Source organism: Neofelis nebulosa, chromosome 7 (genome assembly GCF_028018385.1).
Source record: "Neofelis nebulosa isolate mNeoNeb1 chromosome 7, mNeoNeb1.pri, whole genome shotgun sequence".
NCBI lineage: Eukaryota > Metazoa > Chordata > Mammalia > Carnivora > Felidae > Neofelis > Neofelis nebulosa.
Genome location: NC_080788.1, coordinates 5,821,714 through 5,841,548, shown reverse-complemented (window position 1 = coordinate 5,841,548; position 19,835 = coordinate 5,821,714). Strand labels below are relative to the sequence as shown.

The following is a 19,835-nucleotide window of genomic DNA, read 5'->3' as shown; positions in this document are numbered from 1 at the left end:
AGTTTCACTCCTAGGTATTAATACCCAATTGAAAACATGTTTGGGGCGTCTGGGTGGCTCAGTCAGTTGAACATCCGACTCAGCCTCAGGTCACCATCTCACAGTTTGTGGGGTGGAGCCTTGCATTGGGCTCTGCACGGACAGCCTGATTGGAATTCTCTCTCTCCCTCTGCCCCTCCCCACTCCTGCTCTCTCAAAATAAATAAACTTTACAAAAAGGTGGCAGGATATATTTTTTTTAAATGTTCCTACAAAAACACGTACACAAATGTTTACATTATTCCTCATAGCAAAAAAGTGGAAACCACTCAACTGTTCATCAGTTGACAGAAAGATGAACAAAATGAAGTCTCTCCACCCAGAATATTATGCAGCATAAAAAGGGATCCATGTGGGGCACGTGGCTGGCTCAGTCGGTTAAGTGTCTCTTGGTTTCAGCTCAGGTCATGATCTCAGGTCTCAGTCCAAGCCCCACGTTGGGCTCTGCACTGACACTGTGGAGCCTGCTTGGGATTCTCTCTCTCCCGCTCCCACACATTCAAATTAAAAAAAAAAAAAAAAAAAGGAATACATGCTACAACATGGATGAACCTTGAAAACACTGCTAAGTCAAAGAAGCCTGACAAAAGGCCATACGTTGTAGGATTCCATTTATATGAAACCCCTAGAGGAGGCAAATCCTTATGAAAAGAAAGTCGATTAGTGGTGCCAGGGACAAGAGGTAAATGGGCAGTGACTACTAATTGGTAAGAGGTTTCTTTTGGGGGTGATGAAAATGTTCTGAAATTCAATTGTGGTGATGGTTGTTGCACAACATTGTGAATGGACTAAAAGCCACTGAACCGTGTCGTGGCTCTGTCGGTTAAGCGTCCAACTCTTGACTCGTGGTTCAGGAGATCGAGCCCCGTGTTGGGCTCGGGGCTGACAGCGCGGAGCCTACTTGAGGTTCTCTCTGTCTCTGCCCCTCCCTCTTGCACGTGCGTGCTCTCTCTCAAAATAAACTTTTTAAAATAAGTAAAAGGGTGAATTCTACAGTATGTGAATTATGTATCATTTTTAAAAACCAGCATAACCTACCATATTAACCAAAAAAAACCCACGTGGTCCTATCAATTGATGTAGGAAAAGCATTTGACAAAATTTATAAAATTTTCCAGAAAATGAGGAATAATAGGAGAGTTCCTTAACCTGATAAATTGCATCTGCCAGAGTCAACTAACAGGTAACATATAAAACTAACCACTGGATGTTTTCCTCGTAAGATTACAAGTAAGGCAAAGCTGTCTACTTGTACTCCTCCTATTGAACAGTATACTGGAATTCCTAACCAGTGCGATAAGGCAAGAAGAAATAAGTGGCACACAGATTGGAAACAAGAAACGAAACCATCTTCGTTCACAGGGATCATGGTTGTGTAGCTCCCGAGGAACCCACCTACACAAAGCTCCAATTAGTTCCACAAGGCCATAGGATACAAGGTTTACCTACAGAATCAACCTCATTTCTACATACTATGTAATCAACCATTAAAACTAAAATTTGCAAAAGAGCCTTTAAAAGAACTCCAAAACAAATACCTAGGTACAAATCAAAACATGTTATCTGTATGCTGAAAACTGCAAACTACTGATGAAAGAGACGAGACCTGTTTCAATAGACATACTGTGTTCTTGGGTCGGAATCCTCAGCAAAGTGAGACAGCAGTCCTCCCCAATGGTCTGTAGAGCTCATGTAATTCCAGCAGATAAGCTAACACTAAACTTTAGATGGAAACACCAACGAGAACAGCCAAAGGATTTTTAAAAGAACCAACTTGGAGGCTGGTTCTATCACCCTATCTCATCTGAGACTAGCCTGTGCTACTGATGAGTGAAAAGACAGAAACATAGGTCAGTGAACAGAACAGCGAGTCTAAAATGACCCACACAGATATGGTCAAATGGTTTTTGAAAAAGGCGTAAAGACAAAATAGGATAGCGTTTTTAACAGAGGGTGTTGAATAATTGGATATTCTTAGGCAATAAAAGAGAGCTATAGCTATGCCTCATTCCTCTTGAGGCAAAAATTAACCCTCAAAGATCAAAACACAAAATCTACTTTTAGAAGAAGAAAAAACACTCATGGTATTTGCCAGGCAAAGTTCTTAGTTATGACATCAAAAACATGATCCATAAAAGAAACAAAATTGGTAAGTTGGACTTGAACTTTTAGACTTGCTTTGCATGAGATACTTACAGACCAAAGAGACAAACCGCCAACTAGGAGCAAGTATTTGCAAATCACGTATCTGATAAAGGACGTGTATCCAGAATATATAAAGAACTTCCAAAACTTAAGAAACAGCTGGACTACAGGAGGGGGAAGGGCACAAGCCCTATCAGAACAAAATATCCTCCACAAAGCTTCTGTGGTGCAATGGGGTACAGATCAGAAGGTCTAGAAATAGACCCAAACACATACAGAACTTAGGTAGAGGACAATGCTGGCATCACACGCCCCTGGATGTGGGGATAAGGGCCAGCCATCGGAAAGAGGATACAAAGGAGGCAGAAGGTAGAATGATGGTTGCGGGGGGGTGGGGGTGGGGGGCAAGTACCAGGAGTTGTGTTTAATGGGGATAGAATTTGTGTAGAGAGTTTAAAAAAGCCCTGGAGGTGGACGGTGCACGCTGGACAACAATGTGAACGTATTTAATACCACTGAATTATACACTTAATATAAAATTTACCACTTAACCATTTGTGAGTATATTTTACCACAAGAAGAAAAAAAGTATCTTAAAGTCCTCCCCCACAGTCAGAAAATTTTCTTAAATCACCTACATACACACAAATTAACAACAAAGGAAATGCTGATGAAGTTGAGCACATTAAGAACTCCTGTTCATCAAAATAAGGTATTTGTTTTTTTTAATTTTTGTTTTTTAAACATTTATTCATTTTTGAGACAGAGAGAGACAGAGCATGACCGGGGGAGGGGCAGAGAGAGAGGGAGACACAGAGTCCGAAACAGGCTCCAGGCTCTGAGCTATCAGCACAGAGCCCGACGCGGGGCTCGAGCTCACGGACCGTGAGATCATGACCTGAGCCGAGTCGGACGTCCAACCGACTGAGCCACCCAGGCGCCCCAAAATAAGGTATTTGTAAAGCACTCTGAGCATTGCCTGGCACAGAGTAGCACCACATAAATGTTTAAAACAAAAGGCTAACATCAAAAGATACCGGAGGCTGAGAAAACGGCGGCGGAAGACATTTTGAACCCGTAACTATTAAGGGACTTGCGGCTAACATTTACGAGGAAAACAAGTCACTACGAAAAATACAGAAAACTTCAGAAGGTTAGGAAAACTTCAACAGCCACTCGAAGACAGAACAACTCCAAACGGCGGATGAAACGGACGCTGCCCGACGTCGCCAGCACGTGGGGAAACGCGGCCTCGGCCACGTGTCCACCTGGTGTCTGGGCCGCGACGAACCGGACCCGCTGGCAGAGACGCCTCGGCCGCCCAGGGCTCCCGAGTATTGCGCAGATGAACTTGAGCCCGCGCACGCGAGGTTTCTGACCCCAAATCAGAAACGTACATGACCCATCAGGGAGGATTCCGGAAGAGGCAGGAAAGCGCCCGGCTCCGCACCGAGGCGCCAGTTTCGGAAGGCGGGTTTGCCGGAGGCTTGCAACTTCCAGGGGAAGGCTTGGAGGGTCAAAACTGACCGGTTCTGGGCGGTTTCGGCGCTTTGCACAGTAGCGGCTCCCTACCCCCCCACCCCCTGATGCGGCCGCACGCGACGTACAGCGGTCCGGGTGGGCGAGAGGCACCCGTCCTCGGAACACCAGGGGTTCGTGTTCTGGTCGTCGCTTCTGATCGCAGAGAGGCAGGCGGCTGTTATTGTGGTACCTCCCCTCAGAGTCGCAAGCCTGTCCCCACTCCGGTTCAAGTGACTTCCAGGTGATTCAAAGGGCCGGTGCCCTTTTGTTCCCTCTTCGTTTTTCACTTTTCCCCTTTCAGGAGCCACACATTAAAAGACTAGCACATTCACAAATATCCGCATATATGGGAAAAACTAGCAAGTCGCTGCGCATGCTCAAGGAAAGGCTTAGAAAAGACATAAGAAGACAAAGTCTACACCTCACGCTGACCCTCACTACGGAGACAGCTTACAGTAAAGCAAAAGCAGTAACAAAAAACAGCAAACCCTGGGGAAGTGGGAGAATCCAATTCCCAAAGTTACCACACGACTGGATTCACATGTCCAGTGTTCAACAAAAAGTCACAAGGTATACCAAGAAATAGGTAAATACGGCCCATCATTCAAAGGAAAAAGGGACACCTGGGTGGCTCAGTCGGTTGAGTGTCCGACTTCCGCTCACCATGTCATGTCATGACATGACTCATGTCACCATCTCATGGTTCGTGAGTTTGAGCCCTGCATCGAGCTCTCTGCTGTCAGCACACAGCCCGCTTCAGATCCTCTCTCTCTCGCTCTGCCCCTCCTCAGCTTGGGCTGTGGCTCTCAAAAATAAACATTTAAAAACAAATAGATAAATTAAACAATGATCTAAATGTGCTTAAAGAGCTAAAGGAAGATGTGGAGAAAGTCAAAGTGTGAAGAGAAATGGAAGTATTAAGGAAAACAGAAAACCTAAAAAGAAACCAAGAAGAATCTCTGGAGCTGAGAAGCACAGTAACTCGAATGAAAACTTCACTGGAGGGATTCAAAGGCAGACCTGAGCAGGCAGGGCCAAGAGTCAGGTATTGAAGACACGACAATGGAAATGACCGAGGCTGAGGAGGGGGAGAAAACAAAATGACTAGGCAACGGTGACCAGAGCCTCAGAGACCTACGGGACGTCAACACAGGGACCAAGGCACAGGTCACAGGCGTCCCGGAAAGAGAAGAGAGGAAGGGGCAAAAAGAACATTTGAAGAAATAATGCCCGAAAACTTCCCAAATTTGAAGAAAAACCTCAACATCCAGAAAGCTCAATGAACTCCAAGTAAGATGAATTCAAAGACCCACGCTAAGACACATCACAGTCACATTTTCAAAAGACAAAGAGCAAAACTTAAAAGCAGCAAGAGAGAAAGAAGTGAATCATCACCTACAAGGCATCGTCTTTAAGATTAGGTAACTTGAAGCCATATAAAGAAACGAAGATCTCAGTAAAGGTAAACATAGGCAATGACAAAAATTCGTATTACTGTAGCGTCTGGCTTGCAATTGTACTTTTTGTTGTCTGTGTAATTTAAGAGACTAATTCATTTAAAGAAAATTAGGGGCACCTGGGTGGCTCAGTCGGTTAAGCGTCCGACTTCAGCTCAGGTCATGATCTCACAGTCTGTGAGTTCGAGCCCCATGTCTGGCTCTGTGCTGACAGCTTAGAGCCTGGAGCCTGTTTCAGATTCTGTGTCTCCCTCTCTCTCTGTCCCTCCCCTGCTTGTGCTCTGTCTCTGTCTCAAAAAATAAACATTGAAAAAATTGAAAAAAGAAAACTAACATAAAAGCTAGTATTCCTGTACCTTTGGTTTATAACTCCCAATCTTGTTTTCTACACGATCTGGGAGACTAATGCACTTATTTTACTTTTTAAAAAATGTGTAATTATTTTTGAGAGAGTGAGAGACAGAACGTGAGCGGGGGAGGGGCAGAGAGAAAGGGAGACACAGAATCGGAAGCAGGCTCCAGGCTCCGAGCTGCCAGCACAGAGCCCGACGCAGGATCAAACTCACAAACCATGAGATTGTGACCTGAGCCGAAGCTGGACGCTTAACCAACTGAGCCACCAGGGGACCCGACAAAATACACTTTAAATAAAAAAGGGGAAGGGGCGCCTGGGTGGCTCAGTCGGTGGGGCGTCCGACTTCAGCTCAGGTCATGATCTCACTGCTCGCGAGTTCGAGCCCCGCGTCGGGCTCTGGGCTGACGGCTCAGAGCCTGGAGCCTGCTTCAGATTCTGTCTCCCTCTCTCTCTGCCCCTCCCCTGCTCGTGCTCTGTCTCTCTCACAAATATGAAAAATAAAACTTAAAAAAAAAAAAAATTTTAAAAAAGGGGAAGCCTGGGTGACTCAGTCTGTTAAGCATCCGACTTTAGATCAGGTCATGAGCTCACGGTTTGTGAGTTCGATCCCTGCGTCCGCTGTCTGCTGGCAGTGCAGAGCCTGCTTTGGATCCTCTGTCTCCTTTTCTCTCTGCCCCTCCCCCGCTCACGGTCTTTCCAGACTAAACATTAAAAAAACGTTACAGGAGTCAACAAAGGACATTATTAATAAAAGGCTCCATACAACAAGAAAATATGTAAAAAATGCACTTAATGACAGACCATCAAAATATAGGAGGCAAAAACTGACAGAACTGAAGGGAGAAATAGTTGTACAGTAACAGGTGGAAACTTCAGTACCCCACTCACAATAATGGACAGACCAGACCAAAGGAAGGAAACAGGATTCACACAACATAGTAAACCAATAGACCTAACAGACACGTGCAGAACACTCTGCCCGAAAGCAACATGCACATTCTTCTCAGGTACACATGGGACATTTTCCACAACAGACCATACATTAGGCCACAAATTAAGTCTCAAAGACCTCATATGGAGCAATCCCTATCAAAATACCAACAGCATTTTTCACAGAACCGGAACATAAACAATCCTAAAATTGGCATGGAACCATGGAAGACCCAGAATAGCCAAAGCCATAATAACAGGAGGCATCACAATTACAGACTTCAAGTTATATTACAAATCTGTAGTAATCAAAGCAGTATGGTACTGGCACAAAAAAATAGACACATAGATCAGTGGAACGGAATAGAAAACCCAGAAATAAACCTATAATTACATGCTCTGTTAAGCAGGAAAGAATGCGCAACAAGAAAAAGTCTCGTCAACAAATGGTGTTGGGAAAACTGGAAACCACATGCAAAAGAATGAAACTGGACCACTTTCTTACACCATTCACAAAAATAAACTCAGGACACCTGGGTGGCTCAGTCGGTTAAGCATCCGACTTTGGCACAGGTCGTGATCTTGTGGTTTGTGGGTTCGAGCCCCGCGTCAGGCTCTGTGATGACAGCTCAGCCTGGAGCCTGTTTCAGATTCTGTGTCTCCCTCTCTCTGCCCCTCCCCTGCTCGTGCTGTGTCTCTCCCTCTCAAAAATAGACATTAAAAAAAAAGAATTCTTAGTAAATAAATAAAAACTTAAAAAATGGATTAAAGATTGGATTAATGGATTAAATGTGAGACCTAAACCCTTAAAAAACCGGAGAAGAGCGCACAGGCAATAACTTCTCTGACATCAGCTGTAGCAGCATTTTTCTAGATAGGTCTCCTGAGGCAAGGGAAATAAAAGCAGAAGTAAAAATAAGCTACCGGGACTACATCAAAATAAAAAACCTTCTGCGCAGTGAAGGAAACAATCAACAAAACTAGAAGGCAGCCTACCTCCAAAGAAGACATGCATGTGGCCAGCAGACACATGAAAAGACGCTCAACACGATTCATCGTCAGGGAAATGCAAATCAAAACCACAAGGGAGAGGTCACCTCACACCTGTTCAGAACGGCTAAAATCAACAACACAAGAAACAACAGGTGTTGGCGAGGATGTGGAGAAAAAGGAACCAACCCTTGTGCACGGTGGGTGGGAACGCAAACTGGGGCAGCCACTCTGGAAAACAGTATGGGGGTCCCCAAAAAGTTAAAAAAAATCATTACCCTACAATCCAGAAATCACACTACTGGGTATTTACCCCCCAAATACAAAAACACTAATTGATTCAAAGGGATACATGCACCCCTAAGTTGACTGCAGCATTATGTACAATAGCCAAATTATGGAAACAGCCCACATGTCCATCAACAAGCAGATGGGATGCCCGGGTGGCTCAGTCTGTTGAGCGTCCGACTTCAGCCCAGGTCATGACCTCACGGTTTGTGGGTTCGAGCCCGGCGTCAGGCTCTGTGCTGACAGCTCGGAGCCTGGAGCCTGCTTCCGATTCTGTGTCTGTCTCCCTCTCTCCCCGCTCCCCCACTTGCCCTCTATCTCTGTCTCTCTCTCAGAAATAAGCATTAAAATTTTTTTTTAATTAAAAAAAACCCAGATGAATGGATACAGAAGATGTGGTGTACATACACAATGGAATATTATTCTGCCATGAAAAAGAATGAGCTCTTGCCATTTGCAACAACATGGATGGAGCTAGAGGATATGATGGGACGTGAAGTCAGGCAGAGAAAGACAAATACCATATGATTTCACTCACGTGGAATTTAAGAAACAAAACAAGCTAAGGAAGAAAAAAAAAAAGAAACCAAAACCAGACTTTTTTTTTTAATTTTTTTTTTTCAACGTTTTTTATTTATTTTTGCGACAGAGAGAGACAGAGCATGAACGGGGGAGGGGCAGAGAGAGAGGGAGACACAGAATCGGAAACAGGCTCCAGGCTCCGAGCCATCAGCCCAGAGCCCGACGCGGGGCTCGAACTCACGGACCGCGAGATCGTGACCTGGCTGAAGTCGGACGCTTAACCGACTGCGCCACCCAGGTGCCCCCCAAAAACAGACTTTAAACTATAGAGAACTGATGGTTAACAGAGGCGACGTGGATTGGGGGAAGGGGCGAAATAGGTAGCAGGCATTAAGGAGTGAGCTTATCACGAGGGGCACCAGGTGCCGTATGGAAGTGCCCAATCACTACATTGTACACCTGCAACTAATATACCGCTGTATGCTAACTATCCTCGAATTAAATTAAAAACTTAAAAATAGGGGCACCTGGGTGGCTTGGTCAGTTAAGCGTCCGACTTCAGCTCAGGTCATGATCTCGCGGTCCGTGAGTTCGAGCCCCGCGTCGGGCTCTGTGCTGACAGCTCGGAGCCTGGAGCCTGTTTCGGATTCTGTGTCTCCCTCTCTCTCTGCCCCTCCCCTGTTCATGTTCTGTCTCTCTCTGTCTCAAAAATAAATAAACGTTAAAAAAAAATAAAAAATAAAAACATAAGAAAAATAAAGATACCATATACAGTATCTTCTCTGACCACAACAGGGTGAAGTTAGAAATCAATAACAAAACTGAAAATTCACAATACTGTGGAAATTAACCATACATTTTAAGCAACCAGTGGATCAAAGAGGCAATCACAGGGCAAACTAGAAAACAGAAACAAATGAAAATGAAAGCACAACAGTCGAAACTCACGGGATGCAGCAAGAGTGGTGTCAAGGTGGAAATTTCTAGCTATAAATGCTCACATTTAAAAACAAGAAAGATCTGGGGCGCCTGCGTGGCTCAGTCAGTTAAGCGGCCGACTTTGGCTCAGGTCATGATCTCGCAGTCTATGAGTTCAAGCCCCCGCGTCGGGCTCTGTGCTGACAGCTCAGAGCCTGGAGCCTGTTTCGGATTCTGTGTCTCCTTCTCTCTGACCCTCCCCCGTTCATGCTCTGTCTTTCTCTGTCTCAAAAATAAATAAACGTTAAAAATAAATACATAAATAAATAAAATAAAAAATAAAAAAAATAAAAACAAGAAAGATCTGAAGTCAACAACCTAACTTTAAACTAGGATAAAAAAAAATAACTAAAGCAAAAGCTCACAGAGGGAAGAAAACAGTAAAGACTACAGCACACATAAAGGAAACCAATAGGGAAAAACAAAACCAAAAGTTGGCTCTCTGAAAACATAAATAATATTGACAAACTTTGAGCTAGATGGACTAAGGAAAAAAAGAGAGAAGACTCAAATTATTAAAATCAGAAATGAAAGTGGGGACATTACTACTGATTCTACAGAAATGAACAAGATTTGAAGAGTATACTATGAAAAATTGTATGCTAACGAGTTGGATAACCTCCATGAAATGGACAAATTCCTACAAACACAAAATGTACTGAGACTAAATTACAAAGCAATAGACAATCTGAATAGACATATAACTAGTAAGGACATTAAATCAGTAATCAAATCTCACCCAACAAAGAGAAGCCCAGGACCTGAAGGCTTCACTCGTAAATTCCACCAAACATTTGATGAACTAATACCAATGCTTCTCAAACTTTTTCAAAAAAAAAATAAAGTGGGGGCGGGGAGAACACTGCCCAACTCATTCTATGAAGCCAGCATAACTGTGACACCAAAGCGAAAGGCATTACAAGAAAACTACACACCAATATCCCTTTTAAACATTGACACAAAAATCCTCAGCAAAACACAAGCAAACAGAATTCAGAAGCATTTAAAAAGGATTACACACCAAGACCAAGTAGGATTTATTCCTGGAATGCAAGGACGATGGATGATTACACCACATGAACAAAATGAAGAAAAAAAACACATGATCATCTCAATCAATGAAGAGCATTTGACAAAATCCGACACCCTTTCATGATAAAAGCACTCAATAAAATAGGGAAAAGAAGGAAACTATCTCCACGTAATAAAAGCTGCATATGAGAAACCCACAGCAAACAGAATAAATGGTCAAGGACAAAGTTTTTCCTTTAAGATCAGGAATAAGGCAAGGATGCCCACTCTCACCACTTCTATTTAACACAGTACTGGAGGTTCTAGTCAGAGTCATTAGGCAATAAAAGAAATAAAAGGCATCCAAATTGGAAAAAAAGAAGCAAAACTATCTGTTTGCAGATAATATGATCTTATATAGAAAACCCTAGAATCCACAAGGAAACTATCAGAGTAAATGAATTTAGCAGAGTAACAGGATACCAAAGCTGTACACAAAAATCAAGTGCATTTCTATACCCAAACAATGAACAATCTTAAAAGGAAATTATAAAAACAATTCTGTTTACAATAAAATCAGAAAGAATAAAATACGTAGGAGGTGAAAGACCTGTACGACGAAAACTACAAAACACTGCTGAAAATAATTTAAAAAGACATATATACACGGAGATACAGCCCATGTTCATGGAAAGATTTAATATCGCAAACATGTCAACACTACCAAAAGTGATCTACAGATTCAATACAATCCCTATCAAAATCCCAGTGACATTTTTGCAGAAATAGGAAAACCCAAGGTGCCTGGGTGGCTCAGTTGAGCAACCGACTCTGCATTGCAGCTCAGATCATGATCTGACAGTTCATGAGTTCAAGTCCTGCATCTGGCTCTGTGCTGACAGTGTGGAGCCCGCTTGGGATTCTCTTTCTCTCAGTCCCTCCCCTGCTTGTGCATACGCATGCACTCTGTCTCTCAAAATAAATACATAAGCTTTATTTTATTTTTTAACATTTATTTACTTTTGAGACAGAGACAGAGCATGAACAGGGGAGGGGTAGAGAGAGAGGGAGACACAGAATCCGAAGCAGGCTCCAGGCTCTGAGCTGTCAGCACAGAGCCTGACACGGGGCTCAAACTCATGGACCATGAGATCATGACCTGGGCCGAAGTCAGATGCTTAACTGACTGAGCCACCCAGGGGCCCCAATAAACTTTAAAAGACAAAAAAAAAACAAAAAAACAAAAAAACCCATCCTAATATTCACATGCATTCCTGAAGGGACCCTGAATAGTCAAAAAATTCTTTTTTCCTCCTCCTTTTTTAAGAGCCTGACCCAGAGCTCCATCCCATGACCCTGGGACCATAACCTGAGCCAAAATCAAGAGTTGGATGCTCAACCAACTGAGCCACCCAGGTGCTCCCCAAACATTTCAAAGTTTATTTTGGGAGAGGGGGGCACAAGCAAGGGAGGGACAGAGAGAGAGGAGAGACAAAATCCCACACAGGCTCCGCACTGTCAGCAAATAGCCCATGAGATCACGATCTGAGCTGAAACCAAGTGTCAGACGTTTCACTGACTGAGCCACCCAGGCACTCTCCCCGCCTTTTTAAAAATTTATTTTGAGAGCGAGCGAGAGAGAAAATATGAATCCCAAATAGGCTCCATGCTGTCAGTGCAGAGCCCAAAGCAGGACTCAAACCCACAAACCACGAGGTCATGACCTGAGCTGAAATCAAGAATCCTCAGATGCTTACCCGACTGAGCCACCCCGGCACCCCACCCCCAAAACATTCTTGAAATAGAAAAACAAAAGTGGAGGACATACTTCCTGATTTCAAAAGCTACTACACAAAGCTACAGCCATCACAACGGTGTGGCCCTGGCATAAAGACAGATACAGAGATCGATGGAACAGAACAGAGAGCCCAGAAGTGAACCCTTGCAAGTGATTTTTGACAAGGGTGCCAAGACCAGCCCATAGGAAAAGAACAGTCTTTTCAACAAATGGTGCCGGGAAAACTGGACAATCACATGCAAAAGAACGAAGTTGGATCCTTACCTAATACCAGGCCTGTAAATTAACTCAACATGAAGAAAGGACCTAAATGCAGCTCCTAAAACAATAAAACTCTTGGAAGAAAACACAGGAAAAAAGCTTCAGGACATTGGATTTGGCGATGATTTCTTTAATAGGACACCAAAGGCACAGGCAACAAAAGGAAAACAAGTCGGACTTCATGAAAATTAAAACTTTTTTTTTTTTTTTTTCCATCACCAGACCCTATGCACAAGAGTAAAACAACAACCCTCAGGAGAAAATATTTCCAAATCACATATCTGATGGGGAATTAATATCCACAATACATAGGGAACTCCTAAAACTCAACAAAAATCAAATAGTGCAATTCAAAATGTCCAAAGGACTTGAATAGACCTTTTTCCAAAGATACATGAATGGCCAATAAGCACATGAGATGCTCCGCATCGCTAATCATTAGGGAAATGCAAATCAGTATCACAAGGAGATCGCACCTTACACCATTATTAGGATGGTGATCATCAAGGACAACAGAAAACAAGTGTCGGGCAAGGAGGTGGAAAAATGGAAGCTCGTGCACTGCTGCAGGAACTAAAAATGATACGGGCTCCTGGCTCACTCACTCAGCAGAGGGCGCGACACTTGATCTCAAGATTGTGAGCTCAAGCCCCACGTTGGGAGTGGAGATTACCCTAAAAAATATATAAAATCTTGGGGCACTTGGGCGGCTCAGTCAGTTGAGGGTCTGACTTCGGCTCAGGTCATGATCTCATGGTTCATGAGTTCAAGTCCCACTTGGGGCTTGCTACTGTCAGCACAGAGCCTGCTTCAATCCTCTGTCCCCCTATCCTTGCCCCTCCCCCATTCATGCTCTCTCTCAAAAATAAACATTAAAAATTTTTTTTAATATATAAAATCTTAAGGGCACCTGGGTGGCTAAGCATCCGACTCTTGGTTTCAGCTCAAGTCATGATCTCACAGTTCCTGCGTTCAAGCCCCGGGTCTGGCTCTGCACTGACAGCATGGAGCCTACTTGGGATTCTCTCTCTCCCTCTCTCTCTCTCTCTGCCCCTCTCCAGCTTGTTCTCTTTCAAAATAATAAATATTAAAATATATAAAATCTTAAAAAAAAGTTAAAGAAATGGTATAGCCTCTGTGGGAAGCAGTATGTAGGCTCATCAAAAAATTAAAAAGAATTACCATATGACCCAGAAATTCCACTTCTGAGTATTCACCCAAAAGAATCGGAAACAGAGCCCCAAAGAACTATTTGTACACCTATGTTCATAGCAGCATTATCCAGAACAGCTGAAACACAGAAGCAACCCTGCGACCATCAACTGAGGAGTGGATAAACAAAATGTGGTATGTACGTGAGATAGAATACTCTTCTGGCCTAAAAAGGAGATCCTGCAATATGCTATAACATGGATGAACCTTGAGACATTATACTAAGTAATAGAAGCTAGTGACAAAAAAAATATAGAAGATCCCATTTATATGAGGTACTTAGACTAGTCGGAATCAGAAAGACAGAAGGTATAATGGTAGTTTCCAGGGGAGAGGAGGGACTCATTGTTCAATAGGTAAAAAGTTTTGGGGCACCTGGGTGGCTCAGTTAAGTGTCTGACTCTTGATTTTGGCTCAGGTCACGATCTCAAGGTTTGTTCAAGCCCTGTGTTGGCTTCACATGATGAAACCCGCATAACAAAAATGAACGAACCGCACACAGGACACCACATGGATGGATCATACCGCGTTCAATGAAAAAACAAAACACAAAGGAACATACGCAGAATGGTTCCATTTACATAAAGTTCAAAAGCAGACAAACTATAAGGACACGCGCAAGGGTGACACAATTCTAAGAGAGAATAGGGGAGGGAGTAACAAAAGATGACCCCCAGTGGTACCCAATCTCCACCCTAACTTCAGTCACCTTGGGCCAGGTGGGGGAGCTTTAAAATCTACCCCAGCCTAGGCTCCCCACGTGGAGGGTCTGATCCCACAGCGTCTGCAGTGCTGGCCTTGGGCTTCGCTTCCAAAGCTCCCAGGTGTTTCTAACATGAGGACAAAGTGGAAGGCGCGGCCCTAAGGTGAGGCGGGAGGGGCGGGTGCGGGCATCTGGGCTGCTGACTTCCTTGCCGGGGGTGGGAGTCTCACAGATGTTAACTGTAGAATTTACTGTACGTTTCTCTTATGCCCTTATCTGGAGCCGTCAGCCCTCCGCTTTCTCCACAGCATACACGTAGGTGTTCCAGGGCCCACAGCTCACAGCCCTTACCTGGAGCTGCTTGTCTACAAAATACTCCACTCGGCGGGGCCGATCCAAGCTGCTCGTGTCCTTGTGACCAAGCTGTCCGTATTTACCTAAAGTGAAACGAGCCCCTTGGCCATCCTCGCCGCTCGACCTTGGGGCTGCCCCCCTCCAGGAAGGAAATTCAGTCCATGCACCACAGTGCTGGGTCTAATCCTCCACTCCGCTGGGGTCTGCTCTGGGAGATCAGGAGACCAGGCCACAGAGTCCTCAGGGCCAGGCGAACCCCCAGGCCCCCAAGGGGGCAGCTGCCACCAGCCATTCCGGGCAAGATGCTCTTCCGGGCGGCCTGCTCCTCGCCCCAGATACTCGGAGCAGAGATTTCTGTTGGAACCTTTTTTTCTGCCCGGTGCAGACCAACAGACAGGTCATCAACGCTGCGGAACTATTCCTTAAGACAACTTTTCAGAAAGATAAATGGGAAGTACTAACAGCATCTCTTTTTTTCCTGTCTGGTCTCTGAGCTTTGGTGTGCTTGGACCGGTTCTGGACAAGGGGATACACAGTTCAGACCCTGTGGCCCCAGTGGTCAGGCCGAGGCCCCTGCTTCCTCACGGCTGCATGGCTGTCATCTCCTGCCCTCTCCTTCCCAGTCCCTTCTCCTTCCACTGGCTCAAGCGTCACCCGAGCAAGCCCTTACTTACCCCAGCCCCAGGTGTAGAGCTCCCCCGTTCCTACAACCAGAAAGACAGGAAGGGGCTGTCACAAGGCACTTGTCTACACGGCCCGCCACAACCCCCAGCCAGCACCTTGTACGTGTCACGAGCTCTGCTGGGCACAGCAAAACATACTCTCTAACGACTGTGTGATGGCACTCAGGGTGGTAAAGGACGCAGGCTGAACCAGTCTACCCTCCTTTCTGCCAGCTGAGGGGCTACATCTCACAGCCACCGAGTTCAGGAGTCTTCGAGGCTGGACTGGGCAGGCCCTGCTCTCAGACAAAGGAGGCCAACACTAGCCTCCCTCCAGGAGGGGGGACCTTCGGGGCCTGCCAGCTGGGGACCTACTGCTGACACCCCGCGGGGGCTGGGGCCGCAGTCACTGAAGTGAGGCAGCTACTCAGCACTCGTCGAAGACCCTGAAAATAGCAGTGTTTAAGGTGATCACACTCTTTCCCGGAGCGGGTGTGGGACCGGGAAGAGGGACTTCCTGCTCCATTGTGACCCAGCCCGCCCAGCCCCACTCACTGGTCACCACTGCTGTGTGCCGGGATCCACAGCTGGCCTTGACTGCATCTGTGCCCGGGGGGAGATCCAGTAAAGCGGGGAAGGGCTGGATGGCTATGAAGGGGGCCAGGCCTCCACTCTCACCCTCGGCTGTCCTCACGTCAGAACCGTCTTCCTTCGGTCCACTGGCTTCAGGGAAGCAGGGAGCGTGATGAGGATAATGGCGGTTCACAGGGAGCACGGACCTACCCCTTACCCACACATTAGCTCCTCTGGCACAAAAGCGCCACGGAGCACCTTCTGTCCACCCCCCGCACCCCCAGGGCGTGCTGGGCTCGACAGGTCCGCAGGGAGTGTGGTGTTGACGCACCAGCCTCACCGCTCTCCCATCCCTAGGGGCCAAGGGTCCTGCAGCGGGGCCTGGGGTCCCACGTTGTCATGTGTCCCTTCTGAACACCGTGGGGTCTCAGGCCAGCACGTGGCCAGGAGTCCGGACTGACAGAAACACGCATAGACCTGACTCTCACCTTCCCCTGCAGCGGTCTTGCCAACCTCTGCCAGGCTCCTGCTGGGCAGGGCCAGCTGCCCGGATTCGTTCCAGCCCCAGATATAAATATCGCCAGTCTCTGAAAAAGAGATAAAGGGGACCCATCGAATAGACTGTAAACCCCCCACAACCTCCAAGGACCCCTGAATCCATCCAAACTCCTTCATACCCTCTAGCTCCCTGGGGACAACAAATGCCTGCCCTGCCCAAGTTAGCAAGGGGCGGAGCCTCCCTCAGCCCCCAGCAGTTTCCTGGTCTTTTATTTCTTTTTATCTATTTAGAGTGAGACGAGTGGGGGAGGGGCAAGGAGAGGGGGAGAGAGAATCCCAAACAGGCTCTGCATTGTCAGTGCAGAGCCCAACGCGGGGCTCCCTCTCACGAACCATAAGATCATGACCTGAGCCAAACGCTTGACTGACTGAGCCCCCTAGGCGCCCCTGAACTAACACCATCTTGGACAAACCTACCATGACAACAGCCCTGTGGCCTGAAGCCTTCTTGAGCACAGCCCCCTGAGACACATTCTTTTTTAGATCGGGCGCACAAGAGCCCTTAAGAACAGCCTTGGGGTGCAAGGTCTTTGGATCTGCTCTGGAAAGGAGTCTGACACTTAACTATTCTCAGTCTCCTCCAGGTGGTCCCCCAGCGTGGACTCCCCAGCCTCGAGGGCTGGGGTGGGAGGTGGGGTCGCAGCCTACTTGCAGCTGCTCACCACACACGTCCGGAAGCAAACTGTTTCTCGTCAAGCTGGACTAGGCCTTTTCTTTGGTCCACAACTTCTTTGGAGGTCATTTTGCACAAACTTCCCTTTCACGGAACGTCCCACAACACACACTTCAGAAATGTGCCCTTGGAAGTTCCCAACGTTTCCCTTTCAAACCCACTGAGCCCACATCCCTTTGTTAATCCGCCCTCCCCCCACCCAGGTACCGTTGAAGGCATTTTCTGGAAGCTCTCACCTCCCCGTCTCCCACAACACTACAGTTTGTTGGCTGGAGCAATGGCCCTCCTGTAAAAACCCACTAACGACTGTAGCTCGCTTTTATCAAGCGTTCGATCTATGCCAGTGTTTCAAGCACTTTTCAAATATAATCACCCACTCCTCGTGACAGCCCTACAGAGGGTCACATGACCACATCCCGTTTTATTTACGAGAAGACACGCGGCATGGACGGGTTAAGTGCCCTGCCCAAGGTCACAGGGGGCAAAAGGATGTCTGCTCCGAAGCACCTGTGCTCCAAACACTCTAGGAAACAAGGCTCCCAGCTCCTTCCGACCCATAAGTGTCAGACTTCCCATCCAGCTCCTCTCTTCTCTTCCCTCTGGCCCAGCAGTTTTCAGGTCTGGCTGCCAACCCAGGGCCATTACATGAGACTACGGGGGCGGAGGTGCAGGCATAAGTTGTTGTTACAGCTGCCCCCCACCCCCGGAGATGTAAGTGGCAGCCAGAGCCCCAGATGCAGACCCTTGACTAGATCTGCTCCCAGCCCCACCCAACACCCCAGGAATCAGCTGCAGCCGGGGCCCTGCCAGGGCGGCGAACTTACAATCCGAAGCGAGGGTCCTCACTCTAGGCTCACCCTCCCCACCCTCATCCTCCCTGTGGGCATCTGAGCGTCCCCTGTGGGCCACGCGTCACGGCCACCTGACTCACTGCAGCCTTTCTTCTCCATTCTCCTTGGCTCAGCTGACCCCTCACCCCTTCACGCACCCTTGCAGTGTTTTAGGAAGGCAGCCCTGCCTGGAGGCGGAGGGATGGGAGAGGTGGGAGGCCAACAACAGAAGGTAGAAAACAACTGCAACAGTACCGGTGTGAGTGGGTAATGGCTGTGGCCATTAAATTCAGAGGGGCTGAATTTTTTTTTTAGTGTTTTATTTATTTCTGGGAGAGAGTGCTTGAGCATGCACTCCTGGGGGGGGGGGGGCAGAGGGGGAGAGAGTGAGAGAGAGAATCCCAAGCAGGTTCCACGCCGTCAGTACAGAGCCAGACGCCGGGCACCATCTCACAAACCCTGAGATCATGACGTGAGCCGATATCAAGAGTCAGATGCTTAACGGACCGAGCCACCCAGGTGCCCGAGAGGGGCTGAACTTGAAAGGCATGTAGGAGTCCCGAATGACTGAGCTGATTAACGCAGGATGAACTTGGAAGGAGGCCCGGCTAGGCTACCCACCCACACCGGAAAAGAAGAAAGGTTTGGAGCCTTGGAGCCCCCAAGTTTGTCTGCAGAGGCGCTAGGTCACTTACCACTCACACACACGGAGTGCCAGCCCCCTGCAGCCACCTCAGCCATGGGTACGCCCTGCAGCGCCTCCAGCGGCCTCGGCTCCAGCTCGGCCTCCAGAGTCCCGTGGCCCAGCTGTCCATGCCTGAGCAAGGGAGACCACGGTCAGGTCTCCCCTTCCTTACCGCAATCACACTCGGCTTGCCCCCACACGGTCACCTCCCACGCGGAGCCACGTTCATCTGCCCCCGCCCGCCCCCGCAAGAGGCCCACGGGCCACACCCGGCCACGCCCCCCACTCACCGGCCCTGGCCCCAGGAGAACACCTGGCCCGCCTCGTCCAGCAGCAACGCGTGCTCGGCGCCCAGCTCCAGCCGGCGCGCCCGCAGCTCGGGGGCCAGAGGGCTGTAGAAGGGCGGCCGCGGACTCACGTAGGCCCGCGCGCCGGGCAACAGGGGCAGGGCCCCGGCCTGGGGCTCACCGCCCGGTGCGTCTTCCCCCTCGGCCTCCGGCCCCACGGTGTGGGCCCACAGGGGCTCTCCGCTCAGCGCCGAACCCGGCGCCCAGGCCTGCAGCTCCGTCCCGGACCCGCGTCCCGGCCCGGCGCGCAGCACCACGAGGAGCGCCTCCGAGGCCCACGCGTCCCTGCAGCCGCCCGCCGCGCAGCCCGCGGAGCCCGACAGCTCCAGCCGGCCTCCACCTGTGGGGACGGAAGAGGGGGCTGGGGAGCGGGTAGGCCACTCACCCGGGGTCGTGACCGGATGGGGGGGCGCTGGGGGGGGGGGACGCTCACGGGTCACGAAGGCGGTGTAGCTCCAGCTCGCGCTCACGCGGCAGACGTCCGCGCCCTCGCCCGGGGTCCGCAGCGGCTCGGGGCCGTGCACCTGGCGCCCGCGCCCCGAGCCCAGCGCCTGCCCGAAGCCGCAGAAACCGAAGCCGAACCAGGATCCTCGGCGCTCCTCGGCCATGCTCGGGCGGCGCCCTCTGCCGGCCGCCACCTGAATGGGGTGGGCGGCGGGACAGGGTTAGGAATCCTACCAGATTCAGGGGCTGCCTAGAATGGAGGCACTTTCCCTGTCCTCCCTTGGACTCAAGCAAGCTCGGCGTCGCCCAGAGTGGGCACCAGGTATTTAAGTGGCCTCTCCCTTAGACGTTGGCCTAGGATCTGAGCCCCTCCAGCTCCAAATTCCCAGTGTCAGGCACGTTATCCCGTGTAACCTTGGGAACCAGAATTCCCCCCCATTTGACAGAGGAGACTCCCAGAGAAAGTAGCCTTTACAACCACACTGTGCTCCTCCCACCA

The 19,835-nt window shown here is 48.4% G+C and overlaps 1 protein-coding gene and 1 long non-coding RNA gene across 4 annotated transcripts in view; one reads left to right on the top strand and one right to left on the bottom strand.

Annotated features, from left to right (window-relative positions):
* The window catches only part of RCCD1 (RCC1 domain containing 1), a 29,655-nt gene that overhangs the window by 8,428 nt on the left and 1,392 nt on the right, over positions 1-19,835 (bottom strand). The window contains exons 2-8 of one of the 3 annotated variants that reach the window (XM_058736527.1): positions 19,326-19,530; positions 18,836-19,232; positions 18,556-18,677; positions 16,288-16,386; positions 15,782-15,949; positions 15,239-15,268; positions 10,921-14,647 (exon numbers count right to left, since the gene is read on the bottom strand). In XM_058736527.1, coding sequence (XP_058592510.1) covers positions 14,496-14,647; positions 15,239-15,268; positions 15,782-15,949; positions 16,288-16,386; positions 18,556-18,677; positions 18,836-19,232; positions 19,326-19,530 — 1,173 coding nt within the window. In that variant the 3' untranslated portion in view covers positions 10,921-14,495. Of the gene's footprint in view, positions 1-10,920; positions 14,648-15,238; positions 15,269-15,781; positions 15,950-16,287; positions 16,387-18,555; positions 18,678-18,835; positions 19,531-19,835 lie in introns of those variants that run through there. The other 2 variants (XM_058736526.1, XM_058736524.1) reach the window with 2 other exon arrangements.
* LOC131516003 (uncharacterized) lies at positions 2,611-4,009 on the top strand. Its single transcript, XR_009263801.1, has 2 exons — positions 2,611-2,896; positions 3,137-4,009. It is a non-coding gene; the product is annotated as an uncharacterized LOC131516003 (long non-coding RNA).